Source organism: Doryrhamphus excisus, chromosome 16 (genome assembly GCF_030265055.1).
Source record: "Doryrhamphus excisus isolate RoL2022-K1 chromosome 16, RoL_Dexc_1.0, whole genome shotgun sequence".
Taxonomy (NCBI): Eukaryota; Metazoa; Chordata; class Actinopteri; order Syngnathiformes; family Syngnathidae; genus Doryrhamphus; species Doryrhamphus excisus.
Window position 1 is genome coordinate 18,640,001 of NC_080481.1, and position 16,027 is coordinate 18,656,027.

The 16,027-nt window shown below is 48.4% G+C and overlaps 1 protein-coding gene across 2 annotated transcripts; it reads left to right on the forward strand.

Moving 5' to 3' along the window:
- The first annotated feature begins 3,945 nt into the window (after positions 1–3,945).
- kcng1 (potassium voltage-gated channel, subfamily G, member 1) lies at positions 3,946–15,772 on the forward strand. 2 transcript variants are annotated; one of them, XM_058051416.1, is made up of 3 exons: positions 3,946–4,005; positions 10,769–11,581; positions 13,299–15,772. In XM_058051416.1, the coding sequence occupies exons 2-3, from the start codon at positions 10,811–10,813 to the stop codon at positions 14,067–14,069; spliced, it is 1,542 nt and encodes a 513-aa protein (XP_057907399.1). In that variant the 5' UTR covers positions 3,946–4,005; positions 10,769–10,810; the 3' UTR covers positions 14,070–15,772. The 2 variants fall into 2 exon arrangements, with proteins under 2 accessions (XP_057907399.1, XP_057907398.1); XM_058051415.1 differs by lacking the exon at positions 3,946–4,005 and adding an exon at positions 6,968–7,126.
- Positions 15,773–16,027: the final 255 nt, after the last annotated feature.

Genomic DNA, 16,027 nt, shown 5'->3' on the forward strand with positions numbered 1-16,027 from the left:
CTTCCTTCCTCTCGTCCTTCCTTCCTTCCCTCCTTTCCTTCCATCCTCTCGTCCTTCCTTCCTTCCTTCCTTCCCTCCTTTCCTTCCATCCTTCCTTCCTCTTGTCCTTCCTTCCTTCCTTGCTCCCTTCCTCCTTTCCTTTCTTCCTTCCTTCCTTCTTTCCTTCTTTCCTTCCTCCCTTCCTCCCTTCCTTCTTTCCTTCCTTCCTTCTTTCCTCTCGTCCTTCCTCCCTTCCCTTCCTTCCTTCCTTCCTTCCTTCCTTCCTCTCATCTTTCCTTCCTTCCTTCCTCTCGTCTTTCCTTCCTTCCTTCCTTTCCTCCTTTCCTTCCATCCTTCCTTCCTCTCGTCCTTCCTTCCTTCCTTCTTTCCTTTCTTCCTTCCTTCTTTCCTTCCTCCTTTCCCTTCCTTCCTTCCTTCCTCCCTTCCTTTCTTTCCTTTCCTTCCTTCCTCCTTTCCTTCCTTCCTTCCTTCCTTCCTCCTTTCCTTACTACCTCCCTTCCTTCCTTCCTTCCTTCCTTCTTTCCTTCCTTCCTCCCTTCCTTCCTTCCCTCCTTCCTTCCTTCCTTCCTCCTTTCCTTCCTTCCTCCTTTCCTTCCTTCCTTCCCTCCTTCCTTCCTTCCTCCTTTCCTTTCTTCCTTCCTTCCTTCTTTCCTTTCTTCCTTCCTTCTTTCCTTCCTCCCTTCCCTTCCTTCCTTCCTTCCTCCCTTCCTTCCTTCCCTCCTTCCTTCCTTCCTTCCTTCCTCTCGTCTTTCCATCCTTCCTTCCTATCCTCCTTTCTTCCTTTCTTTCTTCCTTTCTTCCTTCCTTCCTTCCTTCCTTCCTTCCTTCCTTCCTTCCTTCCTCTCGTCCTTCCTACCTTCCTTCCTCTCCTCCTTCCTCCCTTCCGTTCCTCCTTTCCTTCCTTCATTCCATCCTCCTTCCTTCCTTCCCTCTTCCCTTCCTTCCTCCTCCCTCCCTTCCTTCCTTCTTCCTTCTTCCCTTCCTTCCTTCCTTCCCTCTTCTCTTGCTTCCTTCCTCCCTTCCTCCCTTCCTCCCTTCCTCCCTTCATCCCTTCCTCCCTTCATCCCTTCCTCCCTTCCTTCCTTCCTTCCTTCCTTCCTTCCTTCCTTCCTTCCATCCTTCCTTCCTTCCTTCCTTCCTTCCTTCCTTCCTTCATTCCCTCTTCCCTTCCGTCCTTTTTCCCTCTTATTTTCCTTCCTTCCATCCTTCCTTCATTCCCTCTTCCCTTCCTTCCTTCTTCCTTCCTCCCTTTCTTCCTCCCTCCCTTCCCCCCTTCCTTCCTTCCTTCCTTCCATCCTTCCTTCTTTTCTCCCTTCCTTTTTACTTCCCTTCCTTCCTTCCTTCCTTCCTTCCATCCTTTCTTCCTTCGCTCTTCCCTTCCTTCCTTCCTTCCTTCCTTCCTTCCTTCCTCCCTTCCGTCCTTCGATCCTTACTTCTTTCCCTCTTCCCTTCCTTCCTTCATTCCTTCTTCCCGTCCTTCCTTCCTTCTTTCCATCCCTCCTCCCATCCCTCCTTCTTTCCTTCCTTCCTTGCTCCCTTCCATCCTTCTCTCCTTCCTTCCATCCTTCCTTCCTCCCATCCTCCCTTCCTTCCATCCTTCATTGCTCCCTTCCTCCCTTTCCTTCCTTGCTTCCTTCCTCCCTTCCCTTCCTCCTTTTCTTTCTTCCTTCCTTCCTTCTTTCCTTCTTTCCTTCTTTCCTTCCTTCCTTCCTTCCTTCCTCCCTTCCCTTCCTCTTTTCCTTTCTTCCTCCCTCCCTTCCTTCCTTCCTTCCTTCCTTCCTACCTTTCTTCTTTCTCTCTTCCATTCCTTCCTTCCTTCCTCCCCTTCTTCCTTCCTCCCTTCCTTCCTTCCATCCTTCCTTCCCTCTTTCCTTCCTTCCCTCTTCCCTTCCTTCCTTATTCCCTTTTCCCTCCCTTCCTTCCTCCCTTCTTTCTCCCTTATTTTTTTCTTTCCCTTCCTTCCTTCCTTCCTTCCTTCCATCCTTTCTTCCTTCGCTCTTCCCTTCCTTCCTTCCTTCCTTCCTCCCTTCCGTCCTTCGATCCTTACTTCTTTCCCTCTTCCCTTCCTTCCTTCATTCCTTCCTCCCGTCCTTCCTTCCTTCTTTCCATCCCTCCTCCCATCCCTCCTTCTTTCCTTCCTTCCTTGCTCCCTTCCATCCTTCCTTCCTTCCTCCCATCCTCCCTTCCTTCCATCCTTCATTGCTCCCTTCCTCCCTTCCCTTCCTCCTTTCCTTTCTTCCTTCCTTCCTTCTTTCCTACCTTCCTTCCTCCCTTCCCTTCCTCTTTTCCTTTCTTCCTCCCTCCCTTCCTTCCTTCCTTCCTTCCTACCTTCCTTCCTTCCCTTCCTCCTTTCCTTTCCTCCTTTCCTTCCTTCCTCTCGTCTTTCCTTCCTTCCTCTCGTCTTTCCTTCCTTCCTTCCTCTCGTCTTTCCTTCCTTCCTTCCTTCCTTTCCTCCTTTCCTTTCTTTCTTCCTTCCTTCCTCCCTCTCGTCCTACCTTCCTTCCTTCCTTCCTTCCTTCCTTTCCTCCTTTCCTTCCATCCTTCCTTCCTCTCGTCCTTCCTTCCTTCCTTGCTTCATTCCTCCCTTCCCTTCCTCGTTTCCTTTCTTCCTTCCTTCTTCCCTTTTCCCTCCCTTCCTTCCTCCCTCCCTTCCTTCCCTCTTCCCTTCCTTCCTCCTCCCTCCCTTCCTTCCTTCCTTCTTCCCTCTTCCCTTCCTTCCTTCCTTCCCTCTTCTCTTGCTTCCTTCCTTCCTCCCTTCTCTCTTCCTCCCTTCCTCCCTTCATCCCTTCCTCCCTTCCTCCCTTCCTCCCTTCCTTCCTTCCTTCGATCCTTCCTTCCTTCCTTCCCTCTTCCCTTCCTCCCTTTTTCCCTTCCTTCTTCCTTCCTTCCCTCTTCCCTTCCTTCCTTTTTCCCTGTTATTTTCCTTCCTTCCTTCCTTCATTCCCTCTTCCCTTCCTTCCTTCTTCCTTCCTCCCTTTCTTCCTCCCTCCCTTCCTCCCTTCCTTCCTTCCTTCCTTCTTTCCATCCTTCCTTCTTTTCTCCCTTCCTTTTTACTTCCCTTCCTTCCTTCCTTCCTTCCTTCCTTCCTTCCATCCTTTCTTCCTTCGCTCTTCCCTTCCTTCCTTCCTTCCTTCCTTCCTCCCTTCCGTCCTTCGATCCTTACTTCTTTCCCTCTTCCCTTCCTTCCTTCATTCCTTCCTCCCGTCCTTCCTTCCTTCTTTCCATCCCTCCTCCCATCCCTCCTTCTTTCCTTCCTTCCTTGCTCCCTTCCATCCTTCTCTCCTTCCTTCCATCCTTCCTTCCTTCCTCCCATCCTCCCTTCCTTTCATCCTTCATTGCTCCCTTCCTCCCTTCCTTCCTCTCTTCCTCCCATCCTCCCTCCCTTCCTCCCTTCCTCCCTTCATTCCTTCCTTCCTTCCTCCCTTCCTTTCCTTTCCTTCCTTTTTTCCTTCCTTTGCCGTCAGACTGCATGTTTTTTCTGGTTAGCATCTTCAGGATGTGCTTTCTCTTTCTTCTCGTCTGTTTTGGTTGCACTGTGTTTTTTGTTGGGAATGTTGGGAATGTTTGGAATGTTTGGAATGTTGGGAAAGTCTTGCGTTGTCGAAACTGCAAAGCCACGCTGACTTGAGTCGTTGTTTGGTGTGACTGACAACGAGCGGACTTGTGATGACGTCCCGTCCAGGCGGCCCCCGACTCCGGGACGGGAGAGGCGGGACGTCACGTCGGACGTTTTTGTGCTTCCAGAGAACGAGACGACCACGAGGATGGGAAAGGCGGAGCGGGAGCCGGGTAGCGCTCTCCAGAAGACGGTTGCCATGGCGTCCTCAGCAGAAGCTTGGCTTCAGCCGCACATCCCACTTGTGATGTCAGGGGGGAGGGGGGGGGGGCAGCCTGTTGCTCATCATCATCATCATCATCATCCTCATCCTCCAAGCTGCTGCTTCTTCCTCCTTCGCCTTTGGGAATCTTTTAGCCAGCACACAGCTCATCCCATTTCAAGTCACAGTGAGTACATGTACATGTCTGTACCTGTGTGTACATGTCTGTACCTGTGTGTACATGTCTGTACCTGTGTGTACATGTCTATGCCTGTGCTGTGTGTATATGTGTATACATGTGTGTACATGTGTATACATGTGTGTACATGTGTATACATGTGTGTACATGTGTATACATGTGTATACATGTGTATACATGTGTGTACATGTGTATACATGTGTGTACATGTGTGTACATGTGTATACATGTGTGTACATGTGTATACATGTGTGTACATGTGTGTACATGTGTATACATGTGTGTACATGTGTATACATGTGTGTACATGTGTGTACATGTGTGTACATGTGTGTATATGTGTATACATGTGTGTACATGTCTATACCTGTGTGTACATGTGTATACCTGTGTGTACACCTGTGTGTACATGTCTATACCTGTGTGTACATGTGTATACCTGTGTGTACCTGTGTGTACACCTGTGTGTACCCGTGTGTACCTTTGTATACCTGTGTGTACACGTCCTTCTTGAACCCGTGGAGGCACACGGAGCGCCAGATGCTAACATGCTAACATGCTAACCCATCACGGCATCACAGCCACATGGCTGGGCGGGGCTTAGCCTGGCGTCGGACGTTTCTCTCCAACTCCAACTTATTTGTTACCCCGCAGTCCCTGTCTTCTACTCATATAGAGGATCTTTGATTGACTACTTTTACAGCTGGTTCTTTAAAACAGCAGAGCGCTCCTTGTCCATAGATGATCTTTATGATCTTTAGAGAGGATCTTTGCTTGAATTGTGCTTCAGCAGGTCCATGCTAGCTTAGCCTCTAACGTCATCGTGGCAGACCGAGGCGTCTTGTACTTTCTGCTTGCTTTTGTTGCTGTGGCGGTTCGGGCCAAAGAATACCATGAATACTATGAATACCATGAATACTATGAATACCATGAATACCATGAATACCATGAATACTATGAATACCATGAATACGACACGTGTGGAAACGTGTAAGCGTGGACGACCTTGCTTCAGTGCAAGAGCACAACACACAAAGTACCGCATGTACTTCATACACCTCAAAGTACTGCATCAGCATCACAAAAGTACTGCATGTATGGATCTTTCAGCCATATTTTTGCAGTAGGCTAAAAGCTATCCCATCATCTAGAGGATCTTTGATTCCTTTTTTGAAAACAGCAGAGCGCTCCTGTCTTAAACGCAGTAGATGATCTTTGACAGCAGAGGACTGACGTTAGTAGTAGTAGTAGTAGTGGAAGTAAAAACAACAGAGCATCATGTTGTAGAGGATCTTTGAGATCCATGGGAGATGCTCCTTCCTGGCCGGCAGGTTCCTCCGCACCTCAAAGTTTGAAGCGGAGATAAATCACCCCCCCCCCCCCCCCCCCCACAGGTCATTACGGCTGTGATGGGACCAACTAATGACCTTTTCCACTTTTAACTCCTGGAAGTTTGATCCCTGGGCAGCGTCACTACAAGGATGAGGATTAGGTAGATGCCATACTTAGTAACGTGGGGGGAGGGGGGGGGGGCAGACAATGATTAGGAAGATGAGATACTTAGTAATGTAATAAATGAAAACATATATTTGAAAATGTAAAATTAGGTTTAGATGATTTATGTTATCATTTTTCCTGATAATATTTGCACTTTATTCTTTTCTTGTCGTCAGCCTACAACTTTTTTATCTTCATATTTTGACTTTATTTTTCACATTTCTGCTGCTTTTTGACATTTTCCAACTTTCTTCTTTTTTCCCATCCTCTAACTTTTATACTTCTGTTCATTCATTATTAATTATACTTAGAACTAATATTTCAGTTCTATTCTAGTCAAATGAGGTGATATTTCCCCATAATATTATGACCTTATTGTCATAAAAATAAGGTTGCTTTGGTTGCTTTCTTTGGCCTTTTGTCCTGATGAGGGAGTCGCCAGCATGTGATTAATCATTCATTCAAGATTAATGAGGATTTTTCCGTTCTTGTTGGTTTTAATCATTCAAATTGCTTCAACTTTCTCGGATGTTTTCTTCTGCTGATATTATTCTATGATATTCATAACTCATTCTATAACTTTGTCCCGCAACCTCGTGTTGAAAAAATGCCAAATGTATTTTCTTTTGTTTCTTTCTCATATGATCTCACATGTTTGAAAAAAGGATATCATATCATATCATATTTCAACTGTGTGCTACTAAAATGATAATATCTTCTATTTCTAGATATAATATTTAGTATTAAACCTTTATTCCTGCATTTATTAGTTGCCACAGTTCTCATTGGAATTCAACTTCTTTCTTCTTCTTTCCTTTTTCTTTGGATTTCTGCTGTTGAAGCCAACATTAGTCAAGTGTCTCGTCTTCAGGCTGTCATGACTTTATTGCCAACGCTTGGCTTTCAGTCTCCACTTGGACTCCTCTCGGGATTCAAGCGTCTTCCTGGGGGGGGGGGCACATCATTGCCGGAAACAGCGTCCATAGAGTCCATTAGAGGACTGTTAGAGGACAGGAAGTGACTTCATGTTGGGGTAGGACAAAGAGAGCGGCGCTAAGCGGTCGCGGTCGGCGTTTTAAGTGGAGAGAGGCGGAACCGCTCTCTGGTTTCCGATGTCCGCCCCAGAGGGGGGCCGCCCGTGCGAGGGGGGCCGCCCGTGCGAGGGGGGCCGCCCGTGCGAGGGGGGCCGCCCGTGCGAGGGCCAATATGTCAGAGCCTCGTTGTCGACTCGCACTCACGCACAGATGGGCGAGAATCTGCCCGATTGTCCTTGACGCATCACTTCCTTCACACTCCTCCATCTTAGTCATCCATTGGCCTTCGTCTCTCTCTCTCTCTCTCTCTCTCTCTCTCGCTCTCTCTCTTTCTCGCTTGCGCTCTCTCTCTCTCACTCTCTCGCTCTCACTCTCTCTCACTCTCTCTCTCTCTCTCTGCCTGCAAAGCTCAGCACAATCCATTCCAGCAGTTCCTAGAGGACGCCCCCATCAGCCACAAGTGGTTGGGGTTCCAAAGAGAAGCCTTTTGTTTAGTCCACATGGGCCACTATGCAGCTGGACTAGCCCCCACCTTTCCTCCGTTACTGGGGGCTGTGGGAGCCCAAGAAGAGCCAGCAGTAAGTACCAGTTCACCAGGATCCTAACTGTCTTCATTTAGTGGACGTCATGGAGCTAAAGCGCTAGTCTGTGTAGCATTGTAGCATAGAGGGAGGGGGTTGCTAACAGTGGCTCCACCCGAGTTTTTTACACATTAGACGTTACCCATGCTAAGGCTAAAATGCTAAAGCTACTTAGCATTGACACGTCATGAAGGAACCTCTTTTCCTGACAACTTTGGCATTTTCAAGGATTGTAGAAAATGTAGTCTGGGATTAGCATAGCATAGCATAGCTGTTTTTGTTGACATTGTAACAAGAGTGTTTTCAGTGAATATAAATGAGTTTTGGTTAATATTGTAGAAAATGTAGTCTGGGATTAGCATAGCATAGCATAGCATAGCATAGCATAGCATAGCATAGCATAGGTGTTTTTGTTGACATTGTAACAAGAGTGTTTTCAGTGAATATAAATGAGTTTTGGTTAATATTGTAGAAAATGTAGTCTGGGATTAGCATAGCATAGCATAGCATAGGTGTTTTTGTTGACATTGTAACAAGAGTGTTTTCAGTGAATATAAATGAGTTTTGGTGAATATAGTAGAAAATGTAGTCTGGGATTAGCATAGCATAGGTGTTTTTGTTGACGTAGTAGCAAGAGTGTTTTCAGTGAATATAAATGAGTTTTGGTGAATATTGTGGAAAAGAAAGATTACGGCGACGGGTTAAAAGGCTTTTCCTTGGTAGCGGAGAAGGAGGAGAAGGAGGAGAAGGAGGAGAAGGGGGAGAAGGAGGAGAAGGAGGAGAAGGAGGAGAAGGAGGAGAAGGAGGAGAAGGAGGAGAAGGAGGAGGAGGAGGAGAGGAAGAAGGTTCCCTGGCATGACGAAGGCCAGGCCAGAGTGCCACCGAGGTGGTGGAGGTAACACCCTTGTTCCCTTCCATCATCACGTCCTCGCACTTTCCTTCTTGTGTGGAAAATGCTGGGAAAAAAAGAAAAACACCCCAGTTAGCGCAGAGAGACCAAAAAAGCGCAGCAGCGAGGACTCAACCGGCCCGGGGGGGGGGGGGGGGGGTGAAGTGGGATTGAATGCAGTGGGAGGCGGCGTAGGCCCGTGCACGTCTGTGGGTGTATTCCTAACCTTTGACCACGTTCAAACCCAAAGGACGCTCCGATTCCACCGTGAGCGTCGTCTTCTCACAATGCACATTTCAATGGTTGCTTGCTCCGCATTTTCTATGGATTATGGATTCCTGATTCCTGATTCCTGATTATCCGCATGCTACGTCATTTCTGTTCAATTCAAGTGCTAGCTGTGGACGATGTCACTGTGTGACGATGACCTTGGCCCAGCACAGAGGTCATGTTTTGCCTGCGTTTTTCTGTTTGTTTGGCTGCTTGGCTTCCAAATAATTTCTTGTTCCCAACTTCTGAAAGGACTCGGATGAACATTTTAGGAATTGTCATCAATGGGATATGCAAGAACTCCATTTTGGGGGCGCTCCGATTACCGTCTGGCTCCAGGAATTCTTTAACACTGTGGGATGTGATGGATATTTTAGCATTAGCACATATCACTGGTCATGGTGCTAATGCTAACATTAGCATATTCTCATTTTTGCTATTTTTATGGGTAGACATAGTATATGGGTATATATTATATATATATCTATATAAACCAAGTGTTACTCCTTCCCATACTACGACTCCCCAAAGAAATTCAGCATCTTTATTTTCTTTTGTTTTGTTTCTATTAACATGATGAATTTAAAAACATAAGACATTTTCTTTTTTTGTTTTTTTTTAGTATTTTAACGTGTTTCTCGCGTGGTGGGAATGCTTGTTTGTGCATATGTGCCCTGGGATAGCTGGGATAGGCTCCAGCACCCCGGTGAGGATAAGCGGTAGAAAATGAAGGAATGAATAATGATGAATATATGAATAATTTAATAATATATGAAGAATGAATAAATACTGCTCATTTTTCCTTGTGATGCGTTGAAATAAATATAGTTTTGCTATACGCCACATTCGTATTTAGAATGCATCTGCGGCTCAGTTAAAAACAGGCCAGGTGCCGCACTTTGGACACACCTGGCTTATGTTTATTCCAACCATTCCCGAGTTCATCCCGATCCATGCCGGCCATTTTTATTCTTTCTTTATTGATTTTGATATTGTTTTGTCGGAGTGGCGTGAATCCATATTTTGGATATTTTGAGAATATTCCATGTCCTCCTGCCTTGGGTGGGGTGCAGTCCATGGTTGAAGTTCTCTGACACACGAGCTGGCCTTTTCCAAAGCGTTCCTCAGGCAACGAGGCGGCCATGACGATCTCTGGGGGCGCTTTGCCGGAACCTGCTATTCTCTGTAATCTCCAACACTGTAATCAAGATGGCGACAGTGCAGGTGTCTAATAAGCCTTCACTGCTCCCATTTCACTCAGCCGACTCCTCCTCCTTCCGCCAGCAAGACCTCACCAAGGACGCGCTTTGGAAGCTAACACCCTGGACCCTGGACCAGTGCTGCTGTCTTCCAAGAAGCTAACCTACCGTCTTCTTGCTCATCTTCTCACTTCTTTTTGCTGCTTTCTACGGGCTTACATGCAACATGTCACTCACGTCATCGCCACATTGGGAGGCATGGGGGGGGGGGGGGGGGGGTCAAAGGTTGCCCAGTGCAGCTCTGACTTTTATTGGCCTGCAGCACATTCTAAAAATAGCATTTGACAAGAAAACGCAACTAAAACCAGCACAAATGTTCCTAGAATCAAGTTAAGAGAAATATTAGGAGGAAGCAGAAAAGGGAGTTAGCTATGACTTAGCTATGAGTTAGCATGGCGCCAGTAGACGCTGCTGGAGTAGGGCCAGCTAAAGCTAAAAGCTAAAGCTAAAGCTAAAAGCTAAAGCTAAAAGCTAAAGCTAAAAGCTAAAAGCTAAAGCTAAAACTAAAAGCTAAAAGCTAAAAGCTAAAGCTAAAAGCTAAATCAATGCGTCTGAACAGGCTCACCGTGGCTAGCAGGCTAACGCTAACACGTGCCCGCCACGTCTGACGTTCCAAAGCTCTTGTGGCTGAGAAAGCCCCTCGAGAAGGGAAAGCCATATGGCGTCTCGTCGGTCGGCTAGTCAGCAGGAAAGGCGAAGAAACACTCCACTGGAAGTCCAAGTCCAAGGCTAGCTTGGTCCAGTCAGTCGTTGAGTTTTTGAAGAAGCGGAAGAAGAAAAAATCCGTTGAAGATCGAAGATGGCTCGTTCGCTCGCCTTATAAGCTAGCCTGATTAGCTAATCAGCTCATTTTAAAGAATCCAAAAAATGAAAGAAAGAAAAGAAACTAAAGTTGTAATATTATGGCAAAATATGAGAATAATATGAACATATCACAAGAATAATCAAAATGTACTAGAAGCAAGTTGAAAAAGTGGTCTTTTGGGGGAATGAACTGGTCATATTAGAAGGAAAAATATTGCGTTTTTAATAGCATGTTGAATTATTCAATAAATGATATGATGTCAAATATTGTAAAATATGTTCTTTTATATGATGTGGTAATATTGGGAGTCATCACAATATTAAAATAAATAATCATCAGGACACAAATGAAGAAGGAAGCGTCCACGTTCGTGTCGCTGTTGAAGGAACGCTGACGTGTGGCGTTTGCGTGTGCAGGTGACGGCGCTTGCGTGCCAGGATGTCGGCAGGCCAGTGAAGATGACCCCGCTGGCGGGCGACGGCTCCGACTACGACTACGACTACAGCGCCCTGAGCTGCGCCTCCGACACCTCCCTGGGCACCCCGCCCCCGCAGGCGCAGGAGGCCCGCAAGGGAGCCTTCTACAGGAGGGCGCGGCCGGCCCCCCGAGCCGGCCCCCCGCCGCTGTCCGACGCCCGCAAACTCCACGCCATCATCAACGTGGGCGGCGTGCGCTACCAGCTCCCCTGGACCACCCTGGAGGACTTCCCCCTGTCCCGCCTGGGCCGGCTGCACCTGTGCGGCAGCTTCGACGAGATCATGCACGTGTGCGACGACTACGACGTGGCTCGCAACGAGTTCTTCTTCGACCGCAGCCCCTGCGCCTTCCGCACCATCCTGACTTTCCTGCGGGCGGGCAAGCTGCGCTCACTCAGGGAGATGTGCGCCCTCTCCTTCAGGGAGGAGCTGCTCTACTGGGGGGTGCCCGAGGAGAGCCTGGAGTGGTGCTGCCGCCGCCGCCTGCAGCGCCGCCTGGAGGAACTGGAGGCCGTGGAGCGCGCCGCCGAGGAGGACCAGCTCCCGCGGGACCCCAACGAGTCGGACAGCGAGGGGCGTCCGGCCGAGTCCCGCTTGAGCGCCTTCATGGCCGAGCTGAGGGACATGGTGGAGAGACCTCACTCTGGGCTCCCCGGGAAGATCTTCGCCTGCTTGTCCGTCTTGTTCGTCACCATCACCGCCGTCAACCTCTCCATCAGCACCATGCCCGCCATGAGGAGGGAGGAGGAGGCGGTGAGTACCCGCCCCATTTGCTGCTGGCTCTTGGGATCATTTTTGATATTACATTTTATTTTCAAAATAGCCATTTTTCTTTTTACATGATGAAAACAGCTCTGAATGTTTGGTGACGATGGAGGGACGGTCTCGGCTGACACGTCTCTTCAACATGGCGTGGAAGTCGGGAACAGTTCCTTTGGCTTGGCAGACCGGGGTGGTGGTCCCCCTCTTTAAGAAGGGTGACCGGAGGGTGTGTTCCAACCTCAGGGGGACCACACTCCTCAGCCTCCCTGAGAAGGTCTAGTCCAGGGTCTCCATGCGCTTTGTGGACTTAGGAAAAAGGCATTTGAACGTGTCCCTAGCGGCATGCTTTGGGGGGTTTCTCCGGAAGTACGGGATTGGTGGCGTGCTACGATGCGCCATTGGGACCTGGTACAACCGGAGCAGGAGCTTGGTTGGCATGGCTAGCAGGAAGTCCAGCCTGTTCCCGGTGGACGTTGGCCTCTGCCAAGGCTGCCCTTTGTCAGAATGTCTAGGCACAGCCAAGGCATTGAGGTAGTACGCTCGGAGGGTCTTAGGATCTCATCTCTGCTATTTGCGGACCATGTGGTCCTGATGGCGTCTTCAGGCTTTGATGGTTTGCATCGGAGTGTGAAGCTTCTGGGATGAGACTCAGCACCTCCAAATCAGAGGCCATGGTTCCCGGTCGGAAAAGGGTGGAGAGGTCCCTCCGGGTTGGGAACGTGGTCCTGCCCAGGTGGGGGAGTTCAAGTATCTCGGGGTCTTGTTCACGAGTGAAGGAAGGTGGGAGCGTCCACAGGTTGACAGGTGGATCGGTGCAGCCGAACGTTGTACCGATACCCTAATTTACAGTAGCTAATGTCCTAATGGGAATACTAGTTTCAATGACCATTGCAACCATCAACAGTAAAGTTATTAGATGAAGTTATTAATAATAATCATTATTATGAAAGGGGACCTATGATGCTTTTCCCACATTTCTGACCTATGAATGGGGATGGAATGTTGGATTCCGCTGTTAATCCATGCCAACAGATGATCATGAGGTGCGAAAGAGCCTGAAAAGACGGACCTCCTTATATGGGCGTTCCCTTATATGGGCGTTCCCTTATATGGGCGTTCCCGGACACAAGCTGTACACCTGCACTGTTTCACTGCTCTGATTTCACCGTGTTAGCACCGTGTTAGCATCGTGTTAGCACCGTGTTAGCACCGTGTTAGCACCGAGCTAGCGCTAGCGGCTGCCAGGAAATGTTTCTCCCGGTTTGAAGGACAGCAGACGTATCTGAAGAGGCCACCAGAAGTGGTTGGAGTTGCAGATTCCAGGTGAAGAGAAAAATATGGGACTGTTTGGGCCGAGCTGGACCGTTACTGGAGTCTGATGCCTTGGCGACGTTGCCTGCGGTCAGAAAGTAACGATTCCTCGGTGTCCTGATGAGTTTATGTCGTCAGGTAAGGGCTTGTCAGTGTAGCATTATAGAGTGCGCACACGAGGAGGAAATCCAGCTAGAATAGGTGCACGTTCTAGAAGATCTAAAGAGCTTTGTGTGCGGGTTATGGTGTGCCACTGCTCTCCAGGGGTCCCCCAAGGGCCAACGTGAGCATCACAGGTCCCCTTTAAGTACGAATGTCTCGGCAGCTCCCCCTGGTGGCGGTCAAGCTCCAGTGTGTGTGTGTGTGTGTGTGTGTGTGTGTGTGTGTGTTCGCACAGGGCACGTGCTCCCAGATGTGCTACAACATCTTCATCGTGGAGACGGTGTGCGTGGCCTGGTTCTCCCTGGAGTTCTCCCTGCGTTTCATCCAGGACCGCTCCAAGCTGAGCTTCCTGCGTCAGCCCCTCAACCTGATCGACGTGCTGGCCATCCTGCCCTACTACATCACGCTGCTGGTGGACGCCGCTTCCACGGCCGAGCGCCGCCCCGCCTCGGGCACCAGCTACCTGGACAAGGTGGGCCTGGTGCTCCGCGTGCTGCGGGCGCTGCGCATCCTCTACGTGATGCGGCTGGCCCGCCACTCGCTGGGCCTGCAGACGCTGGGGCTGACGGCCCGCCGCTGCACGCGCGAGTTCGGCCTGCTGCTCCTCTTCCTGTGCGTGGCCATCGCCCTCTACTCGCCGCTGCTCTACCTGATGGAGAACGAGATGGCCGCCGCGCCGGAGTTCACCAGCATCCCCGCCACCTACTGGTGGGCCGTCATCACCATGACGACGGTGGGCTACGGCGACATGGTGCCCCGCAGCATCCCGGGCCAGGTGGTGGCGCTGAGCAGCATCCTGAGCGGCATCCTCCTCATGGCCTTCCCCGTCACCTCCATCTTCCACACCTTCTCCCGCTCCTACGTGGAGCTCAAGCAGGAGCAGCAGAGGCTCCTGCAGAGGAGGACGCACTTCCTGCTGAGGGGCCACTTGGGGAGCAACCTCTCCCTGGAGAGCGACATGCTCTTCCCCATCGGGACGTCCGACGCTCCGGACGGGGACGACTGACGGGGACGACTGACGAGGACGACTGACGGGGACGACTGACGAGGAGGTGAGGAGGAGAAGTCTTCGCAGGACGCGGCCTTCTCATGTGACACGTCCTCATCCTCTTCCATTCCAACAATGCTCAGCAGCTACACCACACGTGCTCTCTTTCTAGCGCAAAGAGGCGGAGCCAGGAGATCGCCGGAGAAGAAAACCACTCCTACTTTCTACAAACGGCTTCATTTTCTTCCCCTAAACTAACTCTCCACATGCTCATTCCTTGACAACCAATGTTGGAGAGCTGCAACTACTGTATGTTGTGCAACACGATGGTGTAACAGCAGTCATGCACAAACTGCTCAGTCGGCATTGGCAGCAGCGCACGCCGAGCTGGCGAGCGTATTACACAACACCGATGCCACAGAACCAACCGTTGTTTACAGCGCATGCAGACCTTGCAAGTGTATTAACACAGCAGCCAAAGAACCAACGAGCATTAGAGTTGCCATTAAAAGAGTTTGTTGTCAATGACAGTTTAAAGCGCACGCTGAACTCACCAATCTTCTCTATTGTGCAACACCGCAGCCGCAGAGCCAATGTTGTCAGTTCCGACAGTTAAAAGCGCATGCAGAGCTGTCAGGTGTATTGTTAACAACACAGCAGCCGCAGAACCAATGTTGTCAGTTCCAACAGTTAAAAGCGCATGCATAGCTGTCAGGTGTATTGTTAACAACACAGCAGCCGCAGAACCAATGTTGTAGCAGCGTTGAGGCAGCAAATGCTCAGTTAGCATTAGTAGCAGGGATGTAAACAACAGTTGAAAGCGCATGCGGAGCTGGCAAGTATGTTGTTAACAACACAGCAGCCACACAACCAATGTTGTAGCAGCGGTGAGGCACACTGCTGAGTCAGCATTAGTAGCGGGGACACATCATTAGGTATACGTATAGCCTACATCGTGCATACTGTGCTGTAATCATCGTCATCGTCACCATTGGGCTGGGTGTACCTAATGAAGTGTCCACTGAGTGTGGCTTGGATCCAAATGATTGGCATGGTTACGATGGACGTCCACGTTGGCAGGTGATTATTTCATGTATTCATTTCATTTTTATGATCATCCATTATTATTATACTCATTATTATGGATGGATTCTATTCTTCCTTCAGCTCTGATGTCAATGTCCCTCTTATTCTGGTAAAACTGCTACGTTTTTCTTCATGAGAATATGACTGAAAAAAAATATATATATATATTTGGACTTTACTCTTGTCAAATTACAGCTGTTTCTCAACTATCTCAACTTTGCAACTATTAAAACTTTATTTATACATTTTCTTTTCATAATATTATGACTTTATTTCCATAATATTAATACGTTTTTCCCAACCAGATAACGTCAAAACGACAACTTTATGAGTTCTGATTGCAACTTTAAAAAACAACAACATATTTTTCTGTAGTATTCTATTAATGTGTATTGTCGTGAAATTGCGACTTTTCTTGTGTGAATATGAATTTCTTCTTTAATGTTCGGACTTCATCCCCATAATAATTCACCTGCCTCATTTTCCCATGGTTACAACTTTTTTTTGCCTATGTAACGACTTTAAAAAATCAAAATAAAACGTTCTTCTTTAATATTTAATATATGCTATAAATGACACTATTTGTCTTGAGATGATTCCACTGAAATGCTTGGAAAATTCCAAATAAAAAGCCAAGAAAATGTGCACATTACAATCTATAGTGAAGTAATGAAAATGAATGATTTCCATGATTGTCATTTATTTGCTGTATTTATTTATCTTCTATTTATCTTCTATCGTCACAAAAAGCTCCTTTTCTTTTGTGGACGATAAAGTCAAATCCATCATGAAACGCAAGATGGCAGCATTGCACAAGAACAGATGGACTCTACCACAGCCTCACTGAACTCTTGTGGACTACATAGACCCCTTTTCAAAAACGGTAATAA

Excerpts from the sequence above, each read along its gene's own strand:
- kcng1 (XM_058051415.1), top strand. The coding sequence starts at position 7,049 with ATGGGCCACTATGCAGCTGGACTAGCCCCCACCTTTCCTCCGTTACTG. Across the intron at positions 7,127-10,768 it reads GAGCCCAAGAAGAGCCAGCA|GTGACGGCGCTTGCGTGCCA; the intron begins GTAAGTACCAGT and ends TTGCGTGTGCAG. Across the intron at positions 11,582-13,298 it reads TGAGGAGGGAGGAGGAGGCG|GGCACGTGCTCCCAGATGTG; the intron begins GTGAGTACCCGC and ends GTGTTCGCACAG.